Source organism: Mesoplodon bidens, assembly GCF_964165515.1.
Source record: "Mesoplodon bidens genome assembly, chromosome: 15".
Taxonomy (NCBI): domain Eukaryota; kingdom Metazoa; phylum Chordata; class Mammalia; order Artiodactyla; family Ziphiidae; genus Mesoplodon; species Mesoplodon bidens.
Genome location: NC_138171.1, coordinates 74,358,647 through 74,377,524, shown reverse-complemented (window position 1 = coordinate 74,377,524; position 18,878 = coordinate 74,358,647). Strand labels below are relative to the sequence as shown.

At 38.5% G+C, this 18,878-nt stretch overlaps 1 protein-coding gene across 1 annotated transcript in view; it reads left to right on the top strand.

The window, feature by feature from the left end:
• Positions 1-18,878, top strand: part of TMX4 (thioredoxin related transmembrane protein 4) — a 50,799-nt gene that overhangs the window by 6,451 nt on the left and 25,470 nt on the right. Inside the window, exons 2-3 of the mRNA XM_081255701.1 lie at positions 1,477-1,592; positions 17,408-17,453. Of these exons, the coding sequence (XP_081111827.1) occupies positions 1,477-1,592; positions 17,408-17,453 (162 nt within the window). The remainder of the gene's footprint in view (positions 1-1,476; positions 1,593-17,407; positions 17,454-18,878) is intronic.

Sequence of the window (18,878 nt, the reverse complement as noted above, 5' to 3'; positions counted from 1 at the left end):
TTGTTCTTGGACCATGTTCTCTGGTCCATATCTCCTGGACCTCAGGGATTGGACAGTGAGCTATAATGGGAAGATTAATGACCTTTTAGAATGATCTTGGAATTGGCTATACTAGTCTTTTTTTTTTTTTTTTTTTTTTTTTTGTGGCATGCGGGCCTCTCACTGTTGTGGCCTCTCCCGTTGTGGAGCACAGGCTCCGGACACACAGGCTCAGCGGCCATGGCTCACGGGCCCAGCCGCTCTGTGGCATGTGGGATCTTCCCAGCCCGGGGCACGAACCCGCGTCCCCTGCATCGGCAGGTGAACTCTCAACCACTGCGCCACCAGGGAAGCCCTATACTAGTCTTTTCTAAAGATAGAGCTAGAGAGGGCCAGCCTTCCACCTCTTCTCTTTGCTTCCATCGTATTCTTCCCTGATCCATATCCACAGAACTGCTGGGTGCATTTTACAAAATGTGAATCTGATCAGAATTCTCTTACCTCTTTAGGGCTAACCATGGAGCTTCACATAGAGTGCCAACTCTTTTTACAACTTTATTTAAATGCTCAGTACTCTTCACCTTCACCCACATTGTTCTCTCTGCTTAGATTAGAACATTCCTTGATCCCTCTCTGACTGTTACTCCTCCTTTAGATCTTAGCACAGTTGCTTCTTTCTCTTTGGGCCCTTCTGAGATCACCCAGCCTCTGAGTGTCTCTATAGCATCTTTTCTATACTCACATTTGCCACCTGGTTTGTAATTACCTCTTTGGGCTGTATACTCCCTAAGGAGAGGAGGCACATCTGTCTTGTTCACAGTTGTAGCCTCAGCTTCTTGGTTGGTGCTCAGTTCATGTTTATTGAATGAAAAAAATTAATGTAAAAAGCAGAGTTCTGATTGAAGATACAGGTTCTTCTAATTCTTAAGTGTCAGGTAGAGTTGGCTTAGCCTATAGCTTCTGCTTTCTTTCTCGAAATGGTTCAGAACTGCCACAGATCTTTGGAAATGACTCACATTCTTGGGGACCCACTAGCAGGTCTTGTGGTCTTTGCTCATCAGACTTGTAGCTTTGATGGACTTGAAACTGGTTTGGCTAGTTTAGGGGCACCCTTGTGAAAATTGTTCTCCTTTAGTAAGCACTTTCAAAACAGTGTTCACCCTCAAATATCACCCTCAAATATCTGGAAAGCGATAAAATTTGGGTTGATTGTAGCAATAACATTGAAATAAAATACTTTAAGTATTAGAGTAATTTGTGAAAAATCTTAAACTTTGGCTAATTTTTCCCAGGGAATTGATATTCATAATATTTATATTAAATTCTAGGAGGGAAGTGTGCTTCTGTTTTTCTTTGTCTAATGACTTTGGGAAAACTTGCTTTTGTGTCTCCCTTTAGTTAAGAATTTATTTTGTCAATTTAAATACTCTATTTCTCTATTTTGTTTTACAGATATTTTTCATGTATGTATATTGATTAGCTATTATTCTTTTATAGTTATGCCCCTTGGTGTCCATCCTGTCAGCAGACTGATTCAGAATGGGAGACTTTTGCAAAGAATGGTGAAATACTTCAAATCAGTGTGGGGAAGGTAGATGTCATTCAAGAACCAGGTACTGTATATGTTGAACATTAAATGCAAAAGTTAATTGCTTTTAATTTTAATTTTTTCAAGCATGCAGAAAAGTTGGAAGATCAGAATATTGATTACCCATGAACTGATCACCTAAAATCAAGATAATATTTTAGCATATCTGCATCTGTCTGTGTTTGTATTTACACATGCATACGTGTATATATTTATATTTTTATTATTTTTTTGCTAAGTCATTTGAAAATAAGTTGCAGACATCATGAGACTTCACTCTTCAATACTTCAGCATATTAAAATCTCCCTAATTATTTCCCACATGACTTTTTATAGTTTTGAAAACCAGAATCCAATCATGGTTCACCAATTACATTTGGTTGTTATGTGTTTTTAGTCTCTGTCAATCTAGAATAGTCCTCCATTTTTTCTATGCCATTGATATTCTGAAGAGAACAGGCCAAGGATTTACCTAGATGTTTCCTTATGGTGACATTTAACTTGTTCTTATATTTTCTGTAAACTTGAACTTCAGTGTAAAGGCATAATTTGGATTAGGCATTTATGGAAAGGTGATGCTGTGACTTTATATTGTATCCCATCATAAGACATGTACTGTCACTATTAGTGATGTTGAATTTGAGCATTTGGTTAAGGTGATGACACTAAACATCTCAGTTGTAAAGAAAAGACCCCACTTTGTAGCTGGAAAGTAATCTGTGGGGTGATACTTTAGGCTTTTAAGCTCTGTGATGATCTTACCTGAATCAAATATTTTATTAAGAGCTCCAGAATGGTAAATTTCTAATTCTGTCACCATCTACATTTATTAGTTGTTAATGATATAATTTTTCAAAAGAGGGAGATAAAGGAGACTTTAATTCTGAAAAGATACACACAATAAATTTGTATTTATAGTTTAAAAATAACTGTGTGTATTATATATAAATTGAGAAAAGTTGCATTTTTATGATTTAAATCTCAAATTTGACTATTTTAAAACTTTATAAGTAATTGTTTTCCTATCTACATTTAATTTCTACCTATTGCATCCTTTCACAAGGGGGAAAAAGATAGTAGGTGTGGAAATGTAGCTATTCCTTCTCTGTAATAACTGTGAGTTCAATAAACACAAAATAATGAATTACCAGTTACTGGGACAACAAAATGAATGGTGTCCGTTAAGATCTATGTGTTGACAAACCCATGGAGAGAGATTTCTGCTACAAGCCATGAGTCCTCAAGCCTCAACCTTTTTAATCATTTAAAACAAAACCACTTCTGCCTATCTGCTATTTAGAGATGGACAGTTATAGTTATTAGTTCATGATTTGGGCTATTATAATTAGTTTTCCTGCTTGGAGGTCAAAGCATTGCAATGACATATCTGTGATAAACCTGTTTTTGTGTTTTTAATAGTTTGAGTCCAATGAAATCAGGTGTAAGCCTTGTTAATTTGTGGGCACCAGACACATTTTATGATGAGTTTCTTAGAAATGCAGCTGGCCTATTCCCATTGCAGCCTTTTGGCATACCTGCCGTGAATTCACAGCATGATTTGAATTAAACAAATTAAACAGTTAGCTTTGTGATGGATTCACAGATCTAAAGTCTAACTGAATACGGTCTTTCCTCCTAAAATGTAGATTATAAACTGTTTTTCCATTGTGAATGGATGAAATGCTTTTTCGATAATGAAGTAAGAGAAATTGATTATGACAAAATATTTGAAAAGCAAATTTATCATTGACTCATAGTATTTATATAAGTATAAAACCTCTTCAAAGAAGAAGAAAAAAAGTCTTTGGTCTGATGTCCTATGAAAATAGTGAAGAAACAAAGTCCAAAAACCAAAATGTTGTGTTTTGTGTCTTAGTTTTTTTTTAAGTAGAGGCTCTAGAATTCTTTTAAATGATAACAACTGAAAACCTGTAACTGATAAGTAAAAATTAGGAGCCAAAATTCTACACACATGACTGAGTGGCCTAGAGAATATTTCACTTTAGATTATACTATTTTATGTTTATAATTTTACTTTAAATTACAAACCTAATGCTTTCAAATGATATTTTAATAACATTTAGAAATAATATGTTTATGCAACCAATTTCTGAGTTGATACCATGCACCAGACCCTGTTCTGGATAGCAGTGATACAGATGAATGATGCAGGTAAATAATGGTGCAGGTGAATAAGGAAGAAAAGACCTGGCTCCTCATTGAGCTTACATTCTAGTGAAGGGGATAAACAATCACAAAAGAAAAATGGGAAATAATGTCTGGTGGTAGTCAGGGCTATGATGAAAAAGAAAGCGGGGTAAAAATGTAGAAAATGGTGGGAGCCACTATTTTAATAGGATGTCCAGGGAAGGGCTGTTTGACTGTAGGTCTTGACAAGTTAAGGAAATGAATTTCAACAAGGTTTAGGGGAGGAGCATTCCAGGCAGAGCATACAGCATGTGCAGGTAGGAGTACTTGGCTTATTTGAGAAACAATATGGTAGCCAGTGGGGTCCTTGAGACAAATGGGGCTGGAGAAGGAGCTAGGGACCAGACCATTTAAGCTGTTGTTGTCCATGGCAAGGAGTTTAGGTTTTATACCAAGTATGATAGAAAGGAAGCTACTGGAAGGTTTTGAGCACGGGAATGACATGATTTGATTCATGTTTTAAAAGTATTCATTTGGCTGTGTGAAAAATTGTCTGTAGGAGGTCGGAAGTATAAGCAAGAAGAGAAGTTCAGAGGTTAATGCAATAGCCCAGAGTGGAGAAGATGGTGGCTTGGACTAGTAACAGCAGTGGTAAGTGGCTGGATTGGAGATACGGCATTTGGGTGGAATATCCAAAAGGATTTCCCAATAGATTGGTTATAGCACTTGGTGAAAGGAAAGAAGATGGAGGAGACTGAAGGAGGGTCAGGTTTGGGACAGGGTTTAAGTTCGAGATGTTTGATAGAAATCCAAATAGAGGTGAGCTAGAGATAGGCATTTAAGGACCATCAGTGTGCAAAGGGACAAATTGAGATTACCTAGGGAGTGTGTGCAGAGAAGTGTTCTGAGCATTGAGAACTGGGGCATTCCAACATTTAGAAGAAAAGACGTTCCAGCAGCAGAAAAGGAGAAGCCAGTGAAGCAGGAAGGAGATGGAGAAGTATGGGGTCCTGAAAGCTGAATGAAGAGAACATGCCTTATGTGGCAAACCTCTGGGGTAGCTTGTCCCTATTCTTGGAAGTTATTTAAGTATTTACTTCATTTTTACAAAATCTTACCTCCTGAATGAGTGGGAAACCGTCGAAATGATATTATTTTCCCCATGGCTGAGCTCCTTACTAGATATTTCTCTATACAGATTGATATTTGGGTACAGATCTGCATTACTGTATCTTTCATCAGGGCTGCTGTGCACAGGAGTGCTAGTTAGGGATAATTTCATTTCTTTTTTAAAAAGAAGGGAAAGCAAGAATTTTTGAGGTGTTAACACATACTCTTTAGTTATGCCTGTAACTCTTCCATTGGTATATCTAATAAGAGATTTTTTAGGTATTTTAAATAGAAAATAAGATTTCAGGATTATAAAGACACTGCATTTTTACAGCTGAGATGTAGAAGTCAAGGAGAGCACAGGCCTTAGACTAGATTGCATTGTATTACCTATTTAATACTGCATAGGCCAGATGATGTTTCAGTTGAGTTGACTTTGGAAAATTAAATTTAATGAGTATATACTTGAATCTTCTGTTCCATGCGGATGAGCTTAGTTGTCCAGGACAGGAAAAGAGCAGCTGCTCAGAGAACACCCATGGCTGTTGCACTAGATGAGAGGTAAACCAGAACTTACCATGGTCAAGAATAAGTGTTGTCTTTAAAGCCACTAATTTATTATTGAAGACAATTTAGTTTACTGTACTTTAGTTAGTGTTGATATTTTAATTTTATAATTGTAAAACTTAGTCTTTTATATTCTATTATACTGACAACTTTATTTCAATTTCAAAGGTAAGATTAGTTCTACTTTTTTTTTAAATTGTTTTCCTTCTACTTCTCTCTTTGGTGATAATAACTAACATTGTGGAATATTACTCAGCCATAAAAATGAATGAAATTGGGTCATTTGTAGAGACGTGGATGCACCTAGAGAGTGTTATACAGAGTGAAATAAGTCAAAAAGAGAAAAGCAAGTATCGTATAGTAACTCATATATGTGGAATCTAGAAAAATGGTATAGATGATCTTATTTGCAAGGCAGAAATAGAGACACAGACGTAGAGAACAAATGTATGGATACCAAGGGGGAAAGGGGTGGGGGGGGAGGAATTGGGAGACTGGGATTGACACATATGCATTATTGATACTATGTATAAAATAGACAACTGCTGGGAACATACTGTAAAGCACAGGGAACTCTGCCTAATGCACGGTGGTAACCTAAATGGGAGGGAAGTATGAAGGGAGGGGATATCTGTATGTGTATGGCTGATTGATTTTGTTCTGCAGTGTAGGCTAACACAACATTGTAAAGCAACCATACTCTAATAAAATATAAAAAAAATAACTAACATTCAGTAAGCATTTACTTCAGCCTGTAATTGTGTTAAGCACTTACATACATTGTAGCTTCATTACAATCCTAGGAAGAACAAACTATTTATATATTATTACTCATAAAACTGAGGCTCAGGGCTTCCCTGTTGGCGCAGTAGTTGAGAATCCGCCTGCCGATGCAGGGGACGTGGGTTCGTGCCCCGGTCCGGGAAGATCCCACATGCCGAGGAGCAGCTGGGCCCACGAGCCATGGCTGCTGAGCCTGCGCGTCCGGAGCCTGTGCTCCACAACGGGAGAGGCCATAACAGTGAGATGCCTGTGTACCGCAAAAAAAAAAAAAAAAAAAAAAAATCTGAGGCTCAGAGAGGTTAAGTAACATGCCTAAAATAACACAGCTAATAAATGATAGAACAAAAGCTAGTAGCTGTCCCCATTTTCTTAAGATTCAATTTAAATAATTTCTGTTGTGCTTTTGCATATGAAATTAGTTCTCTACCATAAATTTTATATCTCTAATCTTTCATTCTTCTTTTTCTTTTGCTATATGTGTTTAAGATAAGCTTGCTAATAAGAAATTAAATTTTTTTCTGCATTTTGGATTAATGCCATTTTATGCTGCAGCGTAGCCTTCATTTTTTTTTTTGATTAAAGTTTTTTATTTATTTATTTATTTATTTTTAAATTTTTTGCTTTATAACAAATTTAATCAGTTATACATATACATATGTTTCCATATCCCCTCCCTTTTGCGTCTCCCTCCCACCCTCCCTATCCCACCCCTCCAGGCGGTCACAAAGCACCGAGCTGATCTCCCTGTGCTATGCGGCTGCTTCCCACTAGCTATCTACCTTACGTTTGGTAGTGTATATATGTCCATGCCGCTCTTTCACTTTGTCACAGCTTACCCTTCCCCCTCCCCATATCCTCAAGTCCATTCTCTAGTAGGTCTGTGTCTTTATTCCTCTCTTACCCCTATGTTCTTCATGACATTTTTTTTTCTTAAATTCCATATATATGTGTTAGCATACAGTATTTGTCTTTCTCTTTCTGACTTACTTCACTCTGTATGACAGACTCTAGGTCTATCCACCTCATTACAAATAGCTCAATTTCATTTCTTTTTATGGCTGAGTAATATTCCATTGTATATATGTGCCACATCTTCTTTATCCATTCATCCGATGATGGACACTTAGGTTGTTTCCATCTCCGGGCTATTGTAAATAGGGCTGCTATGAACATTTTGGTACATGTCTCTTTTTGAATTATGGTTTTCTCAGGGTATATGCCCAGTAGTGGGATTGCTGGGTCATATGGTAGTTCTATTTGTAGTTTTTTAAGGAACCTCCATACCGTTCTCCATAGTGGCTGTACCAATTCACATTCCCACCAGCAGTGCAAGAGGGTTCCCTTTTTTCCACACCCTCTCCAGCATTTATTGTTTCTAGAGTTTTTGATGATGGCCATTCTGACTGGTGTGAGATGATATCTCATTGTAGTTTTGATTTGCATTTCTCTAATGAGTAAAGATGTTGAGCATCCTTTCATGTGTTTGTTGGCAGTCTGTATATCTTCTGTGGAGAAATGTCTATTTAGGTCTTCTGCCCATTTTTGGATTGGGTTGTTTGTTTTTTTGTTATTGAGCTGCATGAGCTGCTTATAAATTTTGGAGATTAATCCTTTGTCAGTTGCTTCATTTGCAAATACTTTCTCCCATTCTGAGGGTTGTCTTTTGGTCTTGTTTATGGTTTCCTTTGCTGTGCAAAAGCTTTTAAGTCTCATTAGGTCCCATGTGTTTATTTTTGTCTTTATTTCCATTTCTCTAGGAGGTGGGTCAAAAAGGATCTTGCTGTGATTTATGTCATAGAGTGTTCTGCCTATATTTTCCTCTAAGAGTTTGATAGTGTCTGGCCTTACATTTAGGTCTTTAATCCATTTTGAGCTTATTTTTGTGTATGGTGTTAGGGAGTGATCTAATCTCATACTTTTACATGTCCCTATCCAGTTTTCCCAGCACCACTTATTGAAGAGACTGTCCTTTCTCCACTGTACATTCCTGCCTCCTTTATCAAAGATAAGGTGACCGTATGTCCGTGGGTTTAACTCTGGGCTTTCTATCCTGTTCCATTGATCTATCTTTCTGTTTTTGTGCCAGTACCATACTGTCTTGATTACTGTAGCTTTGTAGTACAGTCTGAAGTCAGGGAGCCTGATTCCTCCAGCTCCATTTTTCGTTCTCAAGATTGCTTTGGCTATTCGGGGTCTTTTGTGTTTCCATACAAATTGTGAAATTTTTTGTTCTAGTTCTGTGAAAAATGCCAGTGGTAGTTTGATAGGGATTGCATTGAATCTGTAGATTGCTTTGGGTAGTAGAGTCATTTTCACAATGTTGATTCTTCCAATCCAAGAACATGGTACATCTCTCCATCTATTTGTATCATCTTTAATTTCTTTCATCAGGGTCTTATAATTTTCTGCATACAGGTCTTTTGTCTCCTTAGGGAGGTTTATTCCTAGATATTTTATTCTTTTTGTTGCAATGGTAAATGGGAGTGTTTCCTTGATTTCACTTTCAGATTTTTCATCATTAGTATATAGGAATGCCAGAGATTTCTGTGCATTAATTTTGTATCCTGCAACTTTACCGAATTCATTGATTAGCTCTAGTAGTTTTCTGGTAGCATCTTTAGGATTCTCTATGTATAGTATCATGTCATCTGCAAACAGTGACAGCTTTACTTCTTCTTTTCCAATTTGGATTCCTTTTATTTCCTTTTCTTCTCTGATTGCTGTGGCTAAAACTTCCAAAACTAGGTTGAATAAGAGTGGTGAGAGTGGGCAACCTTGTCTTGTTCCTGATCTTAGTGGAAATGGTTTCAGTTTTTCACCATTGAGGACGATGCTGGCTGTGGGTTTGTCATATATGGCCTTTATTATGTTGAGGAAAGTTCCCTCTATGCCTACTTTCTGCAGGGTTTTTATCATAAATGGGTGTTGAATTTTGTCGAAAGCTTTCTCTGCATCTATTGAGATGATCACATGGTTTTTCTCCTTCAATTTGTTAATATGGTGTATCACGTTGATTGATTTGCGTATATTGAAGAATCCTTGCATTCCTGGAATAAACCCCACTTGGTCATGGTGTATGATCCTTTTAATGTGCTGTTGGATTCTGTTTGCTAGTATTTTGTTGAGGATTTTTGCATCTATGTTCATCAGTGATATTGGCCTGTAGTTTTCTTTCTTTGTGACATCCTTGTCTGGTTTTGGTATCAAGGTGATGGTGGCCTCGTAGAATGAGTTTGGGAGTGTTCCTCCCTCTGCTATATTTTGGAAGAGTTTCAGAAGGATAGGTGTTAGCTCTTCTCTAAATGTTTGATAGAATTCGCCTGTGAAGCCATCTGGTCCTGGGCTTTTGTTTGTTGGAAGGTTTTTTATCACAGTTTCAATTTCAGTGCTTGTGATTGGTCTGTTCATATTTTCTATTTCTTCCTGATTCAGTCTTGGCAGGTTGTGCATTTCTGAGAATTTGTCCATTTCTTCCAGGTTGTCCATTTTATTGGCATAGAGTTGCTTATAGTAATTTCTCATGATCTTTTGTATTTCTGCAGTGTCAGTTGTTACTTCTCCTTTTTCATTTCTAATTCTATTGATTTGAGTCTTCTCCCTTTTTTTCTTGATGAGTCTGGCTAATGGTTTATCAATTTTGTTTATCTTCTCAAAGAACCAGCTTTTAGTTTTATTGATCTTTGCTATCGTTTCCTTCATTTCTTTTTCATTTATTTCTGATCTGATTTTTATGATTTCTTTCCTTCTGCTAACTTTGGGATGTTTTTGTCCTTCTTTCTCTAATTGCTTTAGGTGCAAGGTTAGGTTGTTTATTCGAGATGTTTCCTGTTTCTTAAGGTGGGATTGTATTGCTATAAACTTCCCTCTTAGAACTGCTTTTGCTGCATCCCATAGGTTTTGGGTCGTCGTGTCTCCATTGTCATTTGTTTCTAGGTATTTTTTAATTTCCTCTTTGATTTCTTCAGTGATCACTTCGTTATTAAGTAGTGTATTGTTTAGCCTCCATGTGTTTGTATTTTTTACAGCTCTTTTCCTGTAATTGATATCTAGTCTCATAGCATTGTGGTCGGAAAAGATACTTGATACAATTTCAATTTTCTTAAATTTACCAAGGCTTGATTTGTGACCCAAGATATGATCTATCCTGGAGAATGTTCCATGAGCACTTGAGAAAAATGTGTATTCTGTTGTTTTTGGATGGAATGTCCTATAAATATCAATTAAGTCCATCTTGTTTAATGTATCATTTAAAGCTTGTGTTTCCTTATTTATTTTCATTTTGGATGATCTGTCCATTGGTGAAAGTGGGGTGTTAAAGTCCCCTACTATGATTGTGTTACTGTCGATTTCTCCTTTTATGGCTGTTAGTATTTGCCTTATGTATTGAGGTGCTCCTATGTTTGGTGCATAAATATTTATAACTGTTATATCTTCTTCTTGGATCGATCCCTTGATCATTAGGTAGTGTCCTTCTTTGTCTCTTCTAGTAGTCTTTATTTTAAAGTCTATTTTGTCTGATATGAGAATTGCTACTCCAGCTTTCTTTTGGTTTCCATTTGCATGGAATGTCTTTTTCCATCCCCTTACTTTCAGTCTGTATGTGTCTCTAGGTCTGAAGTGGGTCTCTTGTAGACAGCATATATATGGGTCTTGTTTTTGTATCCATTCAGCCAATCTGTATCTTTTGGTGGGAGCATTTAGTCCATTTACATTTAAGGTAATTATCAATATATATGTTCCTGTTCCCATTTTCTTAATTGTTTTGGGTTCGTTATTGTAGGTCTTTTACTTCTGTTGTGTTTCTTGCCTAGAGAAGTTCCTTTAGCATTTGTTGTAAAGCTGGTTTGGTGGTGCTGAACTCTCAGCTCTTGCTTGTCTGTAAACGTTTTAATTTCTCCATCAAATCTGAATGAGATCCTTGCTGGGTAGAGTAATCTTGGTTGCAGGTTTTTCTCCTTCATCACTTTAATTATGTCCTGCCACTCCCTTCTGGCTTGTAGAGTTTCTGCTGAGAGATCAGCTGTTATCCTGATGGGGATTCCCTTGTGTGTTATTTGTTGTTTTTGCCTTGCTGCTTTTAATATGATTTCTTTGTGTTTAATTTTTGACAGTTTGATTAATATGTGTCTTGGCGTATTTCTCCTTGGATTTATTCTGTATGGGACTCTCTGTGCCTCCTGGACTTGATTAACTATTTCCTTTCCCATATTAGGGAAGTTTTCAACTATAATCTCTTCAAATATTTTCTCAGTCCCTTTCTTTTTCTCTTCTTCTTCTGGAACCCCTATAATTCGAATGTTGGTGCATTTAATGTTGTCCCAGAGGTCTCTGAGACTGTCCTCTGTTCTTTTCATTCTTTTTTCTTTATTTTGCTCTGCAGCAGTTATTTCCACTATTTTATCTTCCACCTCACTTATCCGTTCTTCTGCCTCAGTTATTCTGCTATTGATCCCATCTAGAGTATTTTTTATTTCATGTATTGTGTTTTTAATCGATGCTTGATTCATCTTTAGTTCTTCTAGGTCCTTGTTAACTGTTTCTTGCATTTTGTCTATTCTATTTCCAAGATTTTGGATCTGGGAAATAGAATCTTGGATCATCTTTACCATCATTATTCTGAATTCTTTTTCAGGTAGACTGCCTATTACCTCTTCATTTGTTAGATCTGGTGGGTTTTTATCTTGCTCCTTCTCCTGCTGTGTGTTTTTCTGTCTTCTCATTTTGCTTATGTTACTGTGTTTGGGGTCTCCTTTTTGCAGGCTGCAGGTTTGTAGTTCCCGTTGTTTTTGGTGTCTGTCCCCAGTGGCTAAGGTTGGTTTAGTGGGTTGTGTAAGCTTCCTGGTGGAGGGGACTAGTGCCTGTGTTCTGGTGGATGAGGCTGGATCTTGTCTTTCTGGTGGGCAGGTCCACGTCTGGTGGTGTGTTTTGGGGTGTCTGCAGACTTTTTATGATTTTAGGCCACCTCTCTGCTAATGGGTGGGGTTGTGTTCCTGTCTTGCTAGTTGTTTGGCTTAGGGTGTCCAGCACTGTAGCTTGCTGGTCGTTGAGTGAAGCTGGGTGCTGGTGTTGAGATGGAGATCTCTGGAAGATTTTTGCCGTTTGATATTATGTGGAGCTGGGAGGTCTCTTGTGGACCAGTGTCCTGAAGTTGGCTCTCCCACCTCAGAGGCACAGCACTGACTCCGGGCTCCTCAATTTGGGATGATGTGTTGTCTATTCATGTATTCCACAGATGCAGGGTACATCAAGTTGATTGTGGAGCTTTAATCCGCTGCTTCCTAGGCTGCTGGGAGAGGTTTCCCTTTCTCTTCTTTGTTCTCACAGCTCCTGGGTCTCAGCTTTGGATTTGGCCCCGCCTCTGCGTGTAGGTCGCCAGAGGCATCTGTTCTTCGCTCAGACAGGACAGGGTTAAAGGAGCAGCCTCTTCGGGGACTCTGGCTCACTCAGTCCGGGCGGGAGGAAGGGGCACGGAGTGCGGGGCGAGCCTGCAGCGGCAGAGGTCGGCGTGACGTTGCACCAGCCCAAGGCGCGCCGTGCGTTCTCCCAGGGAAGCCGCCCCTGCATCCCGGGACCCCGGCAGTGGCGGGCTGCACAGGCTCCCGGAAGGGCGGTGTGGGCAGTGACCTGCGCTCGCACACAGGCTTCTTGGCGGCAGCAGCAGCAGCCCCAGCGTCCCACGCCCGTCACTGGGCTCCGCGCTTTCAGTCGCGACTCGCGCCCGTCTGTGGAGCCCCTTTAAGCAGCGCTCTTAATCCCCTCTCCTCGCGCACCAGGAAACCAAGAGGGAAGAAAAAGTCTCTTGCCTCTTCGGCAGCTCCAGAGTTTTCCCGGACTCCCTCCCGGCTAGCTGTGGCACATTAGCCCCCTTCAGGCTGAGTTCTCGCCGCCAGCCCCAGTCCTCTCCCTGCGCTCTGACCGAAGCCCGAGCCTCAGCTTCCAGCGCTGCGCGCCCCGGCGGGCGAGCAGACAAGCCTCTCGGGCTGGTGAGTGCCGCTCGGCACCGATCCTCTGTGTGGGGATCTCTCCGCTTTGCCCTACCCAGGTATGTGGGGGGTTTCTTGCCTTTTGGGAGGTCTGGGGTCTTCTGCCAGCGTTCAGTAGGTGTTCTGTAGGAGTTGTTCCACGTGTAGCTGTATTTCTGGTGTATCCGTGGGGAGGAAGGTGATCTCCGCGTCTTACTCTTGCGCCATCTTACCCGGAAGTCTAGCCTTCATTTTAAAGTGGAAGTTACCCTTAAAGTATAAAAGGTACCATAGAAATTTTGGGAGACCTTGCAGTCAAACTTTGTCTCTTTAAGTATTTGAGGTGTGCTAGTTTCTTCCATACTTGCTGAAGTTTGTGTCAGTGAACCCTTATGCAAACCTTGAAATGAGCTGCTGCCCTGTTATAATTCTTTAAGATCCATACTTGTTTTTAAATCGTAAAGCCACAACCTCACATGGTGCTTCTGTGTTCCAAGGTGGTCATGGTTTAACTTTTCAGGTGATGAAAGTCTCCCTTAACATTTCATAGTATCAGTATTAAAAATTAGAAGACATTCATATCAAAAACTATAAGTTTCTTATACCTTTTAATGTAGCCATTTGGGTAACAAGTGTGCTGTTGTACCGTCTAGCCTGAATGAGAAAGACGCAGAAACCTCAGAGACCGTCCATCACTGTGTTTCTTTATTTTCACATTGATTTTCATGGGTCCATTTATTTATAAAATTTTAAGTTATGTTATCCAAAATAAGGCACAATTTCCAAAGCACTTAAGACTAAACTAGTGTTTGTTACATCCTCTTATTTTATTCTAACTTTGAATCAGATTTAAATAAAGAAATTAATAGCATTTATTTAGTACTTATATGTCAGACCCTGTTTTCTATGTGCTATATAAATATAAAATCACTTAATACTACAATACTGCAAGATAGAAATTGTGATGCCCATTTATAATAAGAAGACTAAAGCCCAGAGAGTTTAAATTAACTGTCTCATATTAAAAACTAATAAGAGGCAGAAGTGGAGTTTAACCCCAGGTAAGCTGGCTCATGAATCTGGAAATTCATATTGTATAATTTAATGTTTTTTATGAACTATTTTTTTTATACAGCAGGATTTTATTAGTTATCTATTTTATACATATTAGTGTATATATGTCAATCCTGATTTCCCAATTCATCCCACCACCACCCCCACCCCGCAGTTTCCCTCTTTGGTGTCCATACATTTGTTCTCTACATCTGTGTCTCTATTTCTGCCTTGCAAATGGTTCATCTGTACCATTTTTCTAGATTCCACATATATGTGTTAATATATGATATTTTTCTCTTTCTGACTTCTCTCTGTATGACAGTCTCTAGGTCCATCCATGTCTCTACAAATGACCCAATTTCGTTCCTTTTTATGGCTGAGTAATATTCCATTGTATATATGTACCATATCTTCTTTGTCCATTTGTCTGTCGATGGGCATTTAGGTTGCTTCCATGACCTGGTTATTGTCAATAGTGCTGCAGTGAACACTGGGGTACATGTTTCTTTTTGAATTATGGTTTTCTCAGGGTATATGCCCAGTAGTGGGATTGCTGGGTCATATGGTAATTCTATTTTTAGTTTTTTAAGGAAACTCCATACTGTTCTCCATAGTGGCTGTATCAATTTACATTCCCACCAACAGTGCAAGAGGGTTCCCTTCTCTCCACACCCTCTCCAGCATTTGTTGTTTGTAGATTTTCTGATGATGGCCATTCTAACTGGTGTGAGGTGATACCTCATTGTAGTTTTGATTTGCATTTCTCTAATAGTGATATTGAGCAGCTTTTCATGTGCCTCTTGGCCATCTGTATGTCTTCTTTGGAGAAATGCCTATTTAGGTCTCTTGCCCATTTTTGGATTGGGTTGTTTGTTTTTTTTTAATATTGAGCTGCGTGAGCTGCTTGTATGTTTTGGAGATTAATCCTTTGTCCGTTGATTCATTTGAAAATATTTTCTCCCATTCTGAGGGTTGTCTTTTCGTTTTATGAACTACTTTTAAGATTTTGTATAATTTAATGTTTTATGAACTACTTTTAAGATTTATTTATTTTGGGGCGTCCCTGGTGGCGCAGTGGTTGAGACTATGCCTGCCGATGCAGGGGACATGGTTTCGTGCCCCGGTCCAGGAAGATCCCACATGCTGCAGAGCAGCTAGGCCCGTGAGCAGTGGCTGCTGAGCCTGCATGTCCGGAGCCTGTGCTCCACAACGGGAGAGGCCATAACAGTGAGAGGCCTGCGTACCGCAAAAAAAAAAAAAAAAAAAGATTTATTTATTTTTTATTTATTGCCATGGCCAATGATGACGAGATCACATGAAGGATTTTAAAGAACAAGTTAAAAATACTGCTTTCAGTGATACCTAACATTTATTAGAAATCCTATTTATTCTGATAAAAATAAAATCTAAATAGAAACTTGAGGTAGTGATGAGATGCTATTTGTTTGTTCATTCTACTTTAAAAGGCCATATAAACAAAGCATAATTCCTTAATACTGTAACTCCTTAGATATAATTTTTGAATGGTCATAAGAATCTCTAGCTAGGAGAGAAATGAGATGAAACTGTTTGCAATAATTATTTTAAGCTTAACACATATAATAGTTTAGGATTACCAATGCTTTTTCCCCTAGTAATTTAGCGTTGGAAATTTATTAAAAAATACCCTTGTTCCCCTGCTGGGCTGTATTTCCAAACAACGTTAGAGGTGAACATGCTTGTTAAATCCTCAGTGGACTTCTCAGGTCACATGTGTTTTTGCAACTGCCAGTACAACCTTCCCCCCGCCACCAGATGTACAATAATAAGTGTATGTAGTAAATGTTTCTTTTTGTAAATTGATTTTTATTACCTTCAGAATACTATCTTTTCTTTTAAGTGCCATAGGATGTTTTAGAGTCTACTTGGTTTGATATCAGAAAAAAATAGTAATAGTTATTGGGAAGACTCATCATTAATTAATAAATTATTATACTGAATATAGGTTTAACTTATAGAATGGGTATAAGCAAATTTCCTGTGTTATTAAAAGTAAAGCTTCAGTGTTTCAAATTGCAAGTGAGACAGGAGAGATGTAAAATTTGAGCCACTTTATTTGAATAGCTATTTGATTTTGTCCAGATCGTTCTTCAATGGGAAAAGCAGAAGTTATGAGAAAGGTGAAAATAATGTCTCATTTTTCCACGCTGGCCAGAGATAGCCTTCAGCTTTGCTTCTCTTTGCCAGAACCAGGCTTACTCATTTTTGCTGCCCACATAAACGTTATTTATTTGTAAACATTTAAAGAGCATTATGCTCATTACTCCTATATCATTCAGGTTTTTGTTGCATGCCCCTTAATATCATCAGTCTCTGTTTGTAGTCATGGTTGTGATTATTTTGATTAAGTTTTTCCTTCTGCCACTAGACTGTAAGAGCTTTTGTTTATCTATATCTTGAATAGTTATCACAGTGCCTGGAACAAAGAAGGTGCTTAGTAAATATTTGCTGAGTGACTAAGGGTTTTCTTTATCTTTGTCTTCATGTGTACCTGGCATAACAATTGATATGTGGTTAGTGTTCAGTAAAGGTTTGCCAAGACAAATTGAAAAAAAATCTATTTAATGTACATAGAATCCCTTGACAGTACTTGCAAATTTTATAAATGTGCAAAGATTATACATAACTTATTATTTCGTATTCCTTACTATTTTTAAATGTATGAGTGATGTAATAATACCTATTATTATTTATTGAGTCCTTTACTGTGTGCTACACACTTGATATAATGATCTAATATAACTTCAGAACAATTCAGTTAGGCTTTTATATCCCCATTTTATAGATGAGGTAGCCAAGACTCAGAAAGGTTAAGTAATTGATCTAAGGACACAAAACTTGTAAATGGAGAATTTAGTTGTTTAACCCAGATTGCATGTCTCTAAAACCTATCCTTTCAGCCACCATATAATTCTAAGTATTACACAAGCCAGAAAACTCCAGTTTAACACATCAAAGATAAGCAAGTTGTATGTCAGTGACTAGAAAGTATTAGGTAAATAAAAATGGGTAAAAATTTATTTTAAACAAATAGTAAATGTGATTCAGTAATGGGAAAGATTTTACTAATGTGGTTGTAAGAACAAGCTCAAGGCTGCTTGTTCTTGCACCTTAAGTTAGATGCTTGGTTTAGTCTGAGTTTGACTTGTAACTCTTTTGTCTATGCTTCTTGTAGGTTTGAGCGGCCGCTTCTTTGTCACTACCCTCCCAGCATTTTTTCAGTAAGTTCAAATAATTTTCTGGTTTTGCAAAGGTTAGAAATCAGTAGGTGTGTACCAGTATTCTAAGTTGTTTTCCATAACCATCACTCATGAAGCTTAGCATTTGAAGGAAGAAAGACTGGTCTGCACTGAATGATAGTGATTAGAAGAGAGGGATGCTCAGGGTGCTGCAGAGAAAGGAACCTAATTTCAGGTAGCAAATAGGTGAGGAGGTCAAAGAAGATTTTTCTGACGATGTAAAAGATGGGATGATTCTTAATAGATAGGAAGGAATAGGTTAAGCAGGCAAGGTAGAGAAGGCATTTCCAGGTAGAGGATGTATCATGGAAAAGCCCAGGAGAAAAGGAGATACCTTCAGAGAACTGTAACTAGTTCTCTTTGGCTGGCCCATAGGGTACAGCTGGATCATCCTGGGTGATGGGGCTAGAGAGGCTTAGGTAGTAAGGGGCGGGGGGAAGGACAAAGGGATGGAGTCCGGAGATACTTAGGAGATGGGATCATTAGAACTGGTGATTGATTAGCCATAAGGAAGAAGGAGCCTGTGATGACTTACCAACGGGCCATTCTTAACTAGTGAAAGCTTTTGAGGAGCCGTTAGAATAAGGTGAAGTTTGGAAGATAGAGGCCAGAATAGAGAAGATAATGTGAAGGGTTTATGCTAATTCCAAATGGGGAAGTTTAGGTGATAGTTTGATTTCAGGATCTATAGCTCTTAAGAAAGATCTAGGCTAGAGAATACATACTGGGGTTTAGATAACAGTATAAATATAGACAATGAGAAATAGATACAATGGGAAGAGAAGCAGGTCAAGGATAGAACCTGAGTTGACCACCACTAGGACATCTGCAAAGGAAAACAGGGAGTGTGGAAATGAGAAGGGATGGACAGAGTAGTAGGAAGAAGTCCAGAGAGCTCATGTCATAAAAGCCAAGGGAGGGGAGGAAGGAAGCGGGGCTCAGTAGTGGACAGTGCCAATGACCCACCCAGGAAAAATGGCAGAAAAGTGTTCCATGGATACGGCACTTAAGAGTCATTGGAGACCTCCAATATGAGCAGTGTCCATGGAGTCATGGAAGCAGGACCCCCGACTGCAGGAGTATTGAATGAGTAATGAAAGAGCAGAAAATGGCAAGTGTAGACTCCTCCTCTAGGAAGCTTGACTGGCAAGAAAGCAAGAGGGAGGGAAAATCAAAGGCGTATGTGAGACTAAGAGGCATTTTGTTAATTTTCAGGGGAGGGACTTGGATAACATAGATTTGGAAATGTGGATACAATTTTTTAAAACTTGATAGCAATTGCTGTTTTGCTGCTATAAGAGAAAAATTGGAATAATTGGTAGCAAAAACAATAAAAAGTAACTTGGCAGATTAGACGGTGCCAAGGACTTTGCTTATAGTCACAAATTGTGCAGTAATAAAATAGAA